This window comes from Moschus berezovskii, chromosome 9 (assembly GCF_049115385.1).
Source record: "Moschus berezovskii isolate FMDL1 chromosome 9, NW_MosBer_1.0, whole genome shotgun sequence".
NCBI classification, from domain to species: Eukaryota; Metazoa; Chordata; class Mammalia; order Artiodactyla; family Moschidae; genus Moschus; species Moschus berezovskii.
In genome coordinates this window covers 89,299,439-89,314,076 of record NC_142468.1, presented here as the reverse complement: position 1 = coordinate 89,314,076, position 14,638 = coordinate 89,299,439, and the positions used below count along the sequence as shown (strand labels likewise).

General features: G+C 55.4%; 1 protein-coding gene across 2 annotated transcripts in view; it reads right to left on the bottom strand.

Annotated features, from left to right (window-relative positions):
- SMAD3 (SMAD family member 3) overlaps nucleotides 1–14,638 on the bottom strand; it is a 129,252-nt gene that overhangs the window by 5,832 nt on the left and 108,782 nt on the right. For both annotated transcript variants that reach the window (XM_055436105.2, XM_055436106.2), the window contains 3 exons: nucleotides 5,796–6,008; nucleotides 3,442–3,579; nucleotides 906–1,050 (listed from right to left, as the gene is read on the bottom strand). In XM_055436105.2, coding sequence (XP_055292080.1) covers nucleotides 906–1,050; nucleotides 3,442–3,579; nucleotides 5,796–6,008 — 496 coding nt within the window. The remainder of the gene's footprint in view (nucleotides 1–905; nucleotides 1,051–3,441; nucleotides 3,580–5,795; nucleotides 6,009–14,638) is intronic.

Genomic DNA, 14,638 nt, shown 5'->3' with positions numbered 1-14,638 from the left:
ATTTTACGGACCGAAATCCTCTAATGAGAATCTGACTTTCCATAAGTCACGCTCATCTGGATTTCATTATAAATGGTGGCCCAGAGCCAATACTGAAATGGGTTTGGCCCGGGTGCAGAATGACTGCAAAACAAAATGGATTCCAAACATCTGGAAAAATGAAGAGAAGGGGGTAATAACTTGCGAGGTGCTGGCTCGGCTGACGTGTGGGTACCTCTGCATCTGCCGGGGAGTGGGGGCTGGGCGCACAGACCTGCCTCTCGGGGAGGCTCCTGTGCAGGTGTGGAAAGAAAAGGAATGGGCAGCTCTAGGCCCACACCCGAGCGGTCTGAGAGCTTCGACAGAGCAGACCAAGGACACCCCTGACCAGTGCTGCGTTTAAACCAGTATATGAAATTCTGAAAGAAAATAATTTCTGAGCAAGTGAATATTGTTCCCTTGACTGCTGGCATCTCCTCCTCCCTTCCCTGCTTTCTTGGTTTCAAAATCCTAGCTCTTCAGGATTACCAGGTCAGAGAAGGAGCCACAGAGGAGGGGAGGGACACGGAGTCGGAGAGGGTCGTCCTAAGACCATGTGCCCAAAACACACGAGGAGGATGCCAAGAGGGCACAGCTGCAGGCTCAGCGTTTCCACCAACGACGCGACTTCAGGCAAGTCAGTTTCCCTCCCCGGGCCTTCGCTCCCTCATCTGTACGACAGGGACGATACCCATGTCCCCACCCAGGGTTCTGAGGGTGAGGTGCTGCCAGTGCCTGAGAAACTGAGACGCTGGGCGAGCACCGCTCAGCCCTTCCTCATCTAATGGGCCTCGGCCCCGCTGCTCTTCGGGGAGAGCGCCAGCCTAGCTCATCTCTGAGGAGCCCCTGCTCGGCTGTCCTGAGTGGCCTGCGGCCCCAGCACCCACCTGTACTCGGCTCCCCAGCCTTTGACAAAGCTCATGCGGATGGTGCACATGCGGGTCAGCTGGTACACGGCCTCGAAGCCCTGGTTGACAGACTGAGCCAGGAGGGCGGCAAACTCCTGGTTGTTGAAGATCTTCAGGTTGCATCCTGCCAACAGGACAGACGCAGAGCTCGTGGGGACGAAGACCATACTCGGCCTGAGCTCCCCTCCTGCTTAAAGCCACCCCCCAGGTCATCCCCCAGACCAGCGTTTCCACGTTAGCCACGGACTCCACGCTCAGCCACCTGCTGGGGGCGGCCCACATGGTCTCCACCCTGAAGCCACTGCCGCTTCAACAGGAAGGTGCGGCCAACACAGGTGTAGGGGGTTGCTCAGCCCTGGTCCGTAAGTTCTAGTCCCCAGAGCAGGGGGCAGGCTGAGGGAGACAGGCAGGTGGGGGGCTCTGCCCTGGGTGAAGGGGCCAGGCAGGACTCCAAGGAACAGAGAGCCAGGGCTGTGACCCAAAGGTGCCCTCGGCGGGGGGCATGGTCGGCCACCTGGGCAACAGAAGCCCGTGCCCTTCAATGGAGGGGGCGCCAGACAGGGCAGCTGAGAGGCTGCCCAGCCTGCCATACCAACAGGAAGCCCAGCAGAGGATCCTGGGCACCTTCCACCCAGGGTTCTCCGATGAACCACCTCTGCTGGGACCAGGGATAGCGAGAGATCTGGGCACAAGGCTGGGTTAGGGTGACATTCACAGGAAAGTGAAGGTGTGTGCTTAACTCTCCCAGCAGTACAACCAGAGACAGGCACACGTGAAGCATACAATAAATCTCCTGTTTGAAGTCCTACAGCCCAGGTGCCAGGAATGTGTCAACCAGAAAAATAAAAGACAAAAGCACATGCCGGAAACGCCCCAAAGGTGAGCTGAGGTGACACTCACTAGCAGGCCAGCACTGACTGGGCCCCTCGGCTGGCTGTGCGACTCTGGTCCCTTTCTCTTCTAAGCCTGTATCTCCCTTGTGAAAGGAGAGGCTGGCCTCAGGAGCCCCCAGCTCCGACATTCCAAGAACTAACAGCCAGCAGCACAGCCAGCTCTGCCCGAACCAGAGAGGCTGGGAGGGCAGAAAGCCAAAAGTGCAGCTGGGCTTCCTCTCCTCGTCTTCTCTGAGGGGACAGGAGGCGGAGCAGGGCCCACAGTGGGCTCCAGCCCCCTGCCCAGCGAGCAGCAGGGGAGCACACAGCCCTAGGCTCATCCTGGCTCGGCCACTTACTAGCTGTGTGTCCTGTGCAGGTGGCTTAATCTCTCTGAGCTTATTTCAACATGCCTCCTTGCCTGGAAAGCTAGAGTAACTGGAGAGGACCAAGTGAGCCCCAAGATAGACACGTGCTCTGTAAACGCAACCACACGACCTGGGAACAGAGAGCACCACTCGCATCTCAAACTGCATTCTTCAATTGACCTTGCCCATGGCCCGCCGCACCACCATCATCTGCGACCTGGCAGGCAGGAAGACATGCCACACTCGTGCCGTAGGCAACGGCCTGAGCCACATATACCACCTGCCAGGCACAGTCCACGCTCTGCGGCTGCATGTCCTGGGAGGAGGGGGCCTCGGGGGCTTTCTGCCTCTGCTTTCTATGCAAGGTTCTAGGTAAGATCAGCCTCTTGCCTGGTCTTCTACCCAGGGCTGGCCCTGTCCACACCACCCTCTGATGTGAACCTGCCACCCCCTGGAGTACACAGTCCTACTCAGAAAACCCTCAACAGTCCCCTTGAGTAAACGTGATCTCGTGTCCTTACATGGCCCAGTCCCGTCATATTTTCTAAACACGTCCGCGACTGTCTTAAACAGCCTCCACCACAGCCAGAGTGCAGCCCACACGTGCCTTGCCCTCCTTCACCTCTAGGCCTTTGCCCATATCATCCCCTCTGCCTGCAATGCCCTCAGTTCCTGCCCCCATCACCCTGTGCTACTCCTTCCACACTGGTGCAGGCCCATGGCTCCTTCCAAGCTCAAATGTGTTATCCTTCATGATGACTTCTCTGAATCATCCTAACAGTTAAATGTTTTTCCCCTTGGGTCCAACACCATGTGACCTGTGCTGCTTGCTTTGTGCTTAGCACCACCCTCCCTTGTATTAAGCACACTTGGGTCTTTGCCTCATATACTCAGCTGATGGGTACACTCTGAGGGGGCATCAGGAGGGCTTCCTATACCCTTCCATCCCCCTGCAGTTTCCAGCATGGCTGGAAGAAGGAAGGGAGGAAGGGAAGAAGGAAGCAAACAAGCATGCTACCTCAGCATCGGTGCACACAGGCAGGAAACAGGTACCCACAGATCAAAAGCAGACCTGTCAGGTGCTGCGTCTGTTCTGCGGAGGTTCCAGGAGGTCACAGTAAGACAGCAAGGCGCAGAGAAAACCCAAGTGAAGCATCTTCAGATTATCAGTGCAAACACCAATGAGTAAAAGAAGAAGAAAGCTTGCCGGCACCCCAGGCATGCGCCGCAGAGAAGAGGCCCACAGGGAAGGGGTGGGTGGGCAGGTGGTGGTACCTGGTGGAATCTTGCAGACGGTGGCTGGGTGCCAGCCATAGCGCTGGTTGCAGTTGGGAGACTGCACAAAGATGGCGCTGTCACTGAGGCATTCTGCGAAGACCTCCCCTCCGATGTAGTACAGCCGCACACCCCGCCCTAGAGAGATTCAGGTTAGCCAGGACCAGCTCTCTTTGGCCCCCACACAGTGGTCCTGGCACCAGCCAAAGCTGCCACAGGAGGCAGAGCTGCAGTCGATGTTCCAGATGACTGGTTCTCTACCAGCATCACCAGGCAAACGGGACCCAGAGCCCAGGCCTAATCCCACCACGAGGTGATGGGTGATGCTGGGTTGCTAAAGCTAGGGAGGCAGACAATGAGAGCAAAGAGCACAGGGTAAGTCTTAATGGTAGCCTCCACCAGTGATCTGCCACAGGCCTCAGCCAAGTCACTCAGCCTCAGTTTCTACATCTGTAAGATGGGAATAATGATAATACCTACCTCATGGGTGCCTGGTGAGCAGTAGCTGTTGCTGCTACTATTAGGTCCCTTCCCCTTCCAACATTCAGAAACTCATGTAGTCAACCTGCAGGGCTCCTCAGGCAGCAGACACCCCAGGAGCCCTTCACTGCAGGCATGGCTTAATGAACGCCAGCCCCTGTACCTTTCTCCCCTCAATGCATTTTTCTAAACCATTCCATAGGTTTATATCATTTAGTTTTTCTTCATCTCTTAAATCCACTCCAGATGGACAGAAATTATTTTTAAACTGGCCCTGCAATTCAAGCGGTTACATAAACCCTCCAACAATGAGTCTCTGCTCGGCCAGGGGATGTACTCTTCTGCCTGGAAGGTCTCTGTTCCCACTCCAGTGGGGGAGAGGCCCCGAGGGCCGGGAAATGGAGCCAGATTTCACAGGCGCGACGTGGAGTGGGATGGAAAGCAGGTGATCAGCTACAGGCCTGCCACCTCGCCCCACAGCCGTCCCCACCCCCACTGCCCTGCTCTGCCTGGCTCAGTGCTACGGGACTTGGCGTCTCGAAGACCCCAGGGAGCCGGCAGACCCAGGGTGGGGCCCACTATTACGTCAATCAAGAGCAGGAGGCAGAGGTGGAGGTGGGAAGACAAGATCCAAAGAACAAAAATGTTTGTTTGGGTAACTTTTAAAATACTATTTTTAGATATACAGAAGTATGAAGTGAGTAAACAAACCTCTGTGTATACCACTGCGGGTCTTCTTAAAACAAGTGGGAGGCTGTCTGGGAAGGGTATGGGTTTAGGGGCAGGGGCTCTATGTCACCCACTGTGTCACACACTTGCTGTGTGCCCTCTGCCCCTCCCTGGGCATCAGGTTATTCCCTGGAAAATGACCTCACTGATGCAGGCCCATGGCTTCCCAACTTTTAACTGGAAAACCCTCTCTCTACACGAGATTGTCTGTGAAGGCCCACGATACAAGCAAGAGCATAGGTGCTCTGGTTCACATGGGCCCGGACCCCTGCTGCCCTGCTCAGCTCTCAAGTTTGCTCTAGAGCCCCTCGGCCACCATGGATGCACTGAACAATGTCTGAGAATATCCACCCTCTCTGCACCATCTCTACGACCCTTCTAGGTGACTCTGGATCGCAAAGTTGTGAACATCCTCAGCATGATAATTCTATGAACAAACCTAGGGACACATATCAAGGCTTCACCTTCCCTATACTAAGTGATCTTTCGCCACGGGCTGGGGCTCAGAAGACAGTGTTAGCAGCAGTGCTGTCCCGGCTGCGGGCAATCAAAGTGAAAGAAAGTTAAAGTCGCTTAGTTGTGTCCGACGCTGCAACCCCATGGACTATACAGTCCATGAAATTCTCCAGGCCAGAATACTTGAGTGGGTAGCTTTTCCCTTCTCCGGGGATCTTCCCAACCCAGGGATCGAACCCAGGTCTCCTGCATTGCAGACGGATTCTTTACCAGCTGAGCCACCAGGGAAGACCAAGAATCCTGGAGTGGGCAATACCTATCGTCTTTTCAGCTTTTCTAAGTTCCTAGGACAATTATATATGAAATGAACAAATGAAAGATCACTACTCCCAGACAGACTATCTACCTGTCTGCGCTCCGTACTTTAAGGGTATTTTTATTAAGAGAATGGCACAGTTGCCTTTCTCAGGAAATCCAAGGGTCTTCCTCTACTGCTTTCAAATTTTCAGAGACGGTCTCTGTCCGAGAAGGGATGAACAGGCAACCCGGATTCTACCTGTCTTCCCCTAAACAAGGTGACAGGGCCTGAGGGGCAGGTGAGGGAGGCATGGCACAGTGGTGGCAGGTGGGTTCCCGTGGGGGCTGTGGTGGGCTGGGGTGTCATGGTGGGTAACGGGGCCACCCCTTACCGATATGCCTTCGTGTCAGCTCCACAGCCGCGTTCCGGTTGACGTTGGAGAGCAGCCCCAGGCAGAAACGCTCCGAGTTGGAGGGGTCGGTGAAGCCGTCCACCGTCATGGACGGCTGTGAGGCGTGGAATGTCTCCCCGACACGCTGGTTGAGCTCGTAGTAGGAGATGGAGCACCAGAAGGCCGGCTCGCAGTAGGTGACGGGCTGCAGGTCTGAGGAGACAGGCCAGGCTGCTGGGTCAGGGAGTCCCCCCAGGCTCTGGGCTCCTGGATGGGGTCCCCTGGGTGCCCTGGAAGACTGTTCCTCACTTCTCGGAGGGCATTATGATCTCCCCACCCTTTCCCTGTGTAAAACTCACAGGATCTAGAGAGGCAGAAACCCTCAGGTGTTGGGAGACGCATTCTGCCGGCCTTGGCACTGTTCATTTAGTTTGAGCTCACAGAGGCCCTGCCCCACCTGGCCTTAAGTCAAAGCAATCTTCAAGGAGGTGCCAAATCTGAAAGGCCCTGGAACTAACAGACACTTGGGCAGATGCACCAGACAGGCCAGGAGTGTCCAGTGTAGTCTGCTCCCGCCACCTGTCTTTCTTTCAAGGTCCCCACAATAACCCATGCTGATCTCTGCCCCCGTAAAAGGGCCAGAAGCTTCTGGTTCTGCCTGATCATGGGCCAACTCTTAGACCATCTCGCAGCAGCATCCAGGCCTGTGAAATGGCCAGATGATGAGGCTGGTGCGACCCGGGGTGTCCATCCGTGCCCAGCAGTTGCAACCACACAGCCACCGGGTGCTGTCTGCGGCGTGAGCTGGGTCCCTGCCACTGATCACAGAAGCCATCCTGCACACATATCCAGATGCCATCCATTGGGGCGGCTGAGACACACACACTCACCTGAGAGAAACTCTGGATTTACCCCATTGCCAGCCTGTGTCTCAGTCAAGGGCGCCTTAGAGCGGACTGCCATCCTGTGAGGGGCGGTTCTCAGAAGGGGTGGGCTCCCTGGACATAGAGGCTCCCTTCACGTGACCCCACATCGCCTCTCCCGTGACTCGTGCCACCTCCAGCCGTCCCAGGCTCCACACCTGCCCAGGTGCCCTCCTCCTGCCCGTCTCTCCATCATCGCTCATCTCAGGGTCCGTCCTGGCCAGGGCCCAGGCCCTCATAATTCCTCATTTGCACCAGCGCCTGCCCGCTGACATGACCCACTGCCGCCCCCTGTGGACCCCAGTCACCCCTCCTGGCTGTGCACTGCTCCCGGGACCACAGCCTGCACTCTGCCTCCTCGAATCCCATGTGCTGGACAATCAGGGAGTTTGCTGCTTTCACTGCTCCATCACGGGTCACTCACCCTGGCTCTTATTAATACATACATATATATACATGGACGGTCATTCAGGGTGTGTCTCTGGGGAGCTGGTGAGAGAGTCCAGGAGGGCTCACTGGACCAAGTCCCAGCCCTGGCTCAAGACCCCACCAGGCAACTTTCCAGAGCGAAAGCACACGAGAACCTCTGCTCAGCTCCCCAGGCTGCTGACAGTGTGTAAAGCCCAGGAGAGAAAAACCCAGAAGCAGTTCCAGGTGTGGCCAGGTCTCCCTGCTGGACAGTGTGGCCCTGACTTCCTTCCAGGGTCAACGTCCACGATCCCATCCAAGGGTGAAAAGAAGGTCAGCACACGCAGGAGGAGCTGCAGGCAGGTGACAACCCTGCCCTTGCCACACCCAGGAAGAGTCAGCTGGAGGGTCAGGACACCTAGATGAGGTTTCTCCACCTCAGCACTGTCGAGATTCAGGGCCGGGTAATTCTGTGTTTGGGGAGAGAGGGTTCTGTGGGCTCCAGGATGTGTGCGGCATCCTTGGCCTCTAGACGCTAGCAGACCACATCCATCTCACGCTCCCAGCTGTGACAGTCAGAAGGGCCTTCAGACATTGTGAGAGGTCTTCCAGGGGGCAAAAGAGCCCCCAGATGACAGTCACTGACCTAAATGTTTGACCAGGTCATGGAGCCCAAGCTTCAAGCCAGACACAGACCAGCTGTGTGCTGGTGAGCAAAGCAGTTTAGCTCAGAGTTTCAGCGTCCACATCTCCCCCTGGCCACCCGAGTGGAGAATCTCCTTTCTCAAGCGGCGCTGTTTTTGGATGGACTGAGAGAATTCAAGTGGAGAGCAGGGCACATATCAGACACTCAATAAATGGTGTCAACAGCAATTAGAATAATTTCGGTTGTTCAAACTTGAGAACATCCTGTTCTTGGCCTGACCTCCAACCAAAGGGGGCAAAGTGTCCTTGCCCCAACTTCTCCTGCCAGGGTGGAGCAAAGGAAGAGGGGGGAAGGCAGGGTGTCCAGGCGAAGGGGGTGTGATGGGGGCAGGAGCTACCACAGCCCACGGCCAGTACCCTGGAGGCTGGACTGAGCCATGTCAGCCACATCTGACTCTGGCGTTGCTCGATGTTTGGCATTCCAATGAGATAAGTTATATTCTAAACAATGTGCTCACTAAAATGTGAGCTATGTTGCTTTGGAAACCTTAAGAAAAACCACCACCACCACCACCAAAGAAATCCAAGTGCACTCCGAGCCTTCAAAGTGGCCCGGCAGCGTGTCAGGTCCAGAAGGCACTGGGGAAGCGCTGCGGGCCCCGCTTCCCAGAGGCAGGCTCTGCTGGCTTTGCTGCGCAGCCTCAGGGACATGACGTCCCTCTCTGGCCTCAGTGGCCTGGTCTGAACAGCGACTGCAGTGTCCTGGAAGCCACTGAGAGCAGACTTGGAAGGTCGTGGGTCACCCTGAAGAGGCAGCCGTGACTGATCTGGGCTGGCCTTGGCTTCCCTAGCCAAGTACAGAACAGAGTCCTCGTCCTCAAACGATAAAGCCAAGTCCAACACCCCCTGGGCTTAGTCCAGGCAGAAGGCAGTGAGCCAGGCTCCCAGGAACACTGACCCAGCCCACTTGTCAAAAGAAGGGAAGTCAGCAGGCCACCCGCTGGGTGACATGGGGCCAGAACGCCATTCTGGTGATGTGCAGGCTTCGAGGTATCTCAGAATCAGAGAGACTTGGGGTCCGCGCCCAGAGGCTCTCCCAAGCAGATCTGAGCCCTTATCTAAATATCCCTGCAACTCGCAGACACGCACTAAACAGTGTTGTGGAAAACACAGGATGCAGGAGCCTGACACATAATTAAGCAGATGGTAGTTTGGGGAGTGTAGCCGTCAGGCCAAGGCCAAGGCCAAGTCTGAAGGCTGCCATTTCAAAGAGTGAGGTCTGGATGAGCCGCCCCACGTTCAGAAGCAGCGCCCCAGCCGTGCACTTACTGTGGTCTGCAAACAGCTGCCAGTCAGCCTGGCCTTTCACCTCTCTCCTCCCATCATCCCTCAGGGCTTCCTGCAGGCACTTACACCAGAGGAGCTGCACACCCGAGCACACTCCCCACCTCCGGGGTTCTGCCTTGAATGGTGCTTTATTTTTAAACTGCATGTCTGCCCTCATTTCTTTTCCTATTAAAGGACTTATCCACACCATGGTTCAGAACAAGACCAAGTCAGGACCCTGGGAAGGAGAAGACTATACACAGGCTAACCATTAAAATAGATAGCTACTAAAAGAGCACTCAGCTTGGCTCTGAGCTTCCTAGCAGACAAGGCAAAAAGGGAGCATGACATGCGACCTGGCTCTGTTTGGCAAAAAGAAAATTCTTACCAGTTCTATAGGGAAAATAAAGCTTGTCCTGGGCACTAAATCTTAAAAGAACTCTTCACTGGGGCCACTTCTCCCCCACAACAGTCAGTACAGTCAGCCAACCCACCCTGGATTCAAGAGTGTCCCAATAAATGCAGAAGCAATTTTACATAAGGCTGCTTCGGGGAAAAAAACCTCTGAACATATGCGGGCTCACAGGCTCCTCTGGGAGGACAGGGTAGGGTGACCTGCCCCAAGGAAAGTGGTTTCGCGTCCCCAGGCCAAGGACTCCGCACACCTGGTGTGGCAGCTGATGGCGCGTGCCCAAGGCCTTCCCTCCACACAGCTCTGCTCCCAGTCAGACTGCTGAATTTGTGCTAATCCCTCTTCCTGTGGCAGAGGTGTTGCAGACGCAGGAACCTCCCGCTCCAGCCACTCTCAGCCCCAGCCCCCGCCGCTGCGGTGAGGGCCAGATTCCTCGAGGGGCAGGGGGCACTTAATTCTCGACTGGCCCCCTGCCAGCCTAACGCACTGGCTGGCCCTGGTTCTGAGCCCAATTCCAAGCTGGCATGGACTTTCTGTTTTGTTTAAGGGAAAGAAAACAGAATAAAACCCAGAAGGCAACACTTGGATTAAGGGATGCCTATTAAAAACACGTGCAAGAGATCCAAATCCGGGAAAGGAAAGTGGGGAGGCCCGAGCAGGACGATTAGCTTGAGCACAGGGAGTGGGTGAGAAGCGGGCGCGCCAACGCGGTGTAGCTGGAGGACAGAGCCCCAGCGCCCGCCTCCGTCTGGGCCCTGAGGAAGAAGACTCCATACCCTAGGCCCCATCTGCCTTCCCACTGCCTGCACTGCTTGCCCCCCTCATCTGCTGGAACATGACCTTCACGGCCCAGCTCAGGTGGCTGTGAAAACAGTCTCTCACCCCTAGTGTCTGAGCCACCTGCCTACCTAAAGGTCAGGTCCCTGCCGGCCCAGGACAGTCATCCCAGCAGCTGGGCCCCAATTCCAACTGGTCTCAGAAAGGATTAGGCAACAAGCCCACTTTTACCCAGAAAGGACCCCTGCTCTATCAACCTAGGACCAATCTACTGAGACCAAGAACAACGGAAAGTCTCAGAGCTGGACGGACGCCCGGAAGTCTGACGGTCCAGCCAGCAGTTGACTTCCTGCCATGAAGACGTCCGCCTGTGGTGTCCCGAGCTTACGGAAGACGAGAGCTCAATGAGGCCTTGGAAGACACCTGGGATCGGGTTTGGGCTCTAAGGGGGTCCCCTGCCCTTTCTTGAGGGGTCAGGGGTCTTCCTGCCACCGTGGCCACCAGGGCTCCTTCTCTCAGCAGGAGAAGAAGGCAGCCTCAGGCCAGGGCCCTCTGGGAAACCATCACCTCCTTCAGCTCCAGCTCAGTTCCTGCCCCTAGACCCTCCCTGGTACCTCACTTCCCCCAGTCAAAGCCTCTCCAGAGATGTCTCACTGTAAAGCAAAGAACAACTTACTCACAGGCAGGATCTGGCTCATTATCTCTCTCCACCTCCCCCCTCCTCCCCCTGCATTTGCTCCAATCCTTGACCTAAATCCTTAGGAAATTCCAGGTGACTCATCCAACACAATGTGTAATAACAGGAACCTCACCTGCTCACATCCCTTCCCTGCACAGCAAAGCCCTGGGATCCCCCCGGAGCCTGCCGCTGGCTAGAGGCTGAGCTGGCTCTTAGTCACTCCTGGGGCTCCCCCACGAGGCACCCCAAATGGCTTCACTGTGGCCAGAGGCTCAATCTTTTGCCTGGAGCAGGAATGAAATGAAGTAGCAGCCAGATGTCCTATGCCTGCTTTCTTTTTGTATAATAACTTCTTTATGAGAACTAATAGGTGTCCTGAGATGGCCAGATGTCTCCGGGAGAACTCTCTGTGTGCCCGTCAGCGTCCCACGGTCTGGGGCGTGCGGGCCATGAGAGGAATGCAGGGGTGGTGCTATGTGCTGCCCCAACCCCGCCTGTTATCTGTCCTGCAGCCACGGCCCAGGACTCAGTCCCTCTCCTCCCCACACCTGCTCCCCAAAGGATGCCCCTGAACCCCCGAGGAGCCCTCTCCTTACACCACACTTGGCATCTCCACAGAACCTGCCCACCCCCTGCCCTCAGAACTTCTCTCCCCTCTGACTATTGGGCCCCATCCTCCACCTGACCCCCAGGCCGCTTCCCGAGGCATGTCTCGAGTCCATCCTTGGGTCTCCCTCTCCAAGGCGTCCATCCACTCCCAGGACTTCAGCCGAACCTTTGTCAGTGTTTCCCTAGTGAGGTCTATATCCCTGGGAGAAACGCTGGACCAGCCAGGCCTCCTTTCTGCAGAACTCTCAGAGGCTTTACACTGCGAGTGCCCTGGGGGCCCCAAGAGCGAGCACAGGACAGGCTTTCCAAACTCATCTGATGACAAAATCATGTCTCTGACCCCACTGTGAGCAAGGCTATCACACAGGCTAATAGCTCTGAAGCTGCACCTCCAGCCATGGCCTGTCTCCTGATCGTCCCGCTGCTTCCTGGACCCAGGTGAGCAGAGGGACCTCCCTGTCACCCTCCACACCAAACCCCGTCCCCCATCTCCTGGGGTCCGGCCGCAGTGACACGGAAGCCTCCCAGTCTTCCTAGTTAAAGCTGGTCAATAAATGCTGCCGATTCAGGCCCATGGCGCTCTCAGATGCCTTCTCCCGCTCCGCTACCTTTCTCTAAAGCGTTCATCTCAGCCTCCTCCAGTGCTACAGCTTCCTAAGTGGGTTTTTTGGGAGGGGTGGGGCAGGGGTGGCAGCCCCAGCAATTTCTCCTAAAATTTAAATTCCACATAGTGGCCAGATTAATCATTATGAAGACACCATCAGATAAGCACCCAAAACTCGAAACCCACCATCTTGCCTTATCCTGTAGGCAAGACGGGGTATGTAAGTGTGGCCTTCCAAGCTCTTTTCCCAGCCCTGCCAGCCCCCTCAGCCTCATCTCCATTCTGCCTCCCACAAGCCAACCCACCGCACTGCCAGCCATCCCCAGAGCTCACCCCGCCCTTCCACGCCAGTCCTTCCATCGGCAGTGCCCTTCCCTCCGATTCTGCCTCCTCGCAGTATCCGACCTGTCCTTCAAGGTCCAGCTCACACGGGTCACTCTGCCTGGCATGTACAGTTCCCCGGTCCTGTGCGCTTGCTCCCTTGGCACTGGGCACAGCACATCACTGGTGACAGACGCCTCCAGCCACTCCACCAGACAGTGGACGTTTAGGGGTCTTCAGCTCTGGACCCCCAGCATCGGCACGTACTAGGAACTCAGAGAATGAATGAGCAAACACGGAGAAGACACTGGCCGCCCCGCATGATGGCCCCGCTGGACGCCACCACGCCCTCCCTTAAGCCCTCAGGGTATTTCATCTGCGCCTACCTCTTGTTCTATATGGAAAGTTCTTTACAGTCCTGCTTATTTATCCCAACAAGGCCGACAACACTTTGATGTCGGGGTCTAGGGCTCCTCTTTGAATTCCCCTACCTAGGCTGGCAAATGGTTGAGCGGGAAGAGATAGGCAAGCAGGCAGGGGTCCCCGCCAGGGACGACATGGGACACCAGGACCCTCCACCTGACACTTATTCCCTCCCTGAGCCTCGTTCTACTGAGCGAGAAAGGGGAGAGCTGGCCCAAGTGGCCGAGCAAAGCAGGGTCCTGCTGCGTGTGGGGGCACAAGCTCTGGGCCCCCAAAGCCCGAGTCTCCACTTCCTAGCTGTGTGAACGGGAGAAGCCCATTAACCAGTCTGTTCCTTGGCTTCTTATTCCATAAAATGAAAAATTACAGCACTACCACCTTATATAGCTGCCACAAGATTCAGTTAACACACATGAAGTGCTCTGAACAACACTCAGTAAACAGCGAGTTCTCAAGAAATGCCAGCCATTATCATCACCACCCTCTCATCTCCATCCAGCCCTGATGCCAGGGCGATGAGACTGTAGGGTCCTACCAATGGTTTTGAGTGGGTGAAGGCTGGGGTTCGAGGGCTCATCAAGCAGAAAGGAAGCCGGGCCTGTCAGCACCCGAGTCTCACCATGAGTCCTTCATGACTCGTCGGCTGACTCGTGCCCCCATCCACATCTTCCCAGCAGAGTGGCACCCCCCTCTCTGTCCACCGGGCTTGGAGGCTGTTCCTTCATTTGGAAGAAATGGCCTCAGAATTCCTGACCCTCAGACAAGAAGCTGAGGGACAGGGCAGCAGGCCGGGAGGATCGTGCCAGTTGGGCACTCTGCCTTGGGGCTAAGTTCAAGGACATGCTGTCTCCTGGTCTATGCAATCTCGAGGGAAATGCAGAGCGAGCACCTACCCAGGACAATTTTCAGTCTGAACCACCAAGTCAGGCAGCGGGGTTGCCAGGTCAGGCACCAGCCCTGATGTCTGTAGACTGAAAGGGCTGCCGTGGTGGGGTCAGAGGGGTCAACCTCCAGAGTGTAAAGCCCAGAGTGAAGTTCACAGTCATGGCCTTCAAGTTAACATGAGCTTCCAGCCTTCAGCATTTATGTTTAATGTTCATCAGTCCTTTCACATTGGGAACATACAGCGTGGTATTATTTTACAAAGATGCTAAAACAGATCCCCCAGTCACATTTCACACTGCCCACTTGTCAGCCTGTATTAAAGGGTTTTCAAGCAGCTCCCACATTCCAAATGATGACTCTTCATTGATGCTATCTGTCAAGGACTGGGAACAACTGGGAACAAAAGCCAGGCCAATCCACTCTGATTCACCAAGTTTGGATATTAACTCCTCCTTTCCCTGAGCCACAAGTCAAGTCCCAGCAATACAGGCCAGGATAAAACCAAAGTCACATTTTTCTAAAGCTACCAGACCAACTCAGAAAGAAAATTCCCCTAAATGAGAACTGAGCAAATATTTCATTTGTTTTGAGCCTTCTGGCAGGCCCCACACTGAAGCCAAAAGATGCTCCTGGATTAGAAAAGCAAATCTCACAAAAACGACCCAGAAATCAAACATCTGAGGGAAGGTTGTCAAAATGATGGCCCAGCCGCTCCAAAACATCATGAGATAATGCAAGATGATCAATGAGACATCTAAGCATGGAAATGTGTTTACAAAATAACAGAAGATAGAAGGAAAAACTGGATATGAAGTATTATCTCAAAGGCAA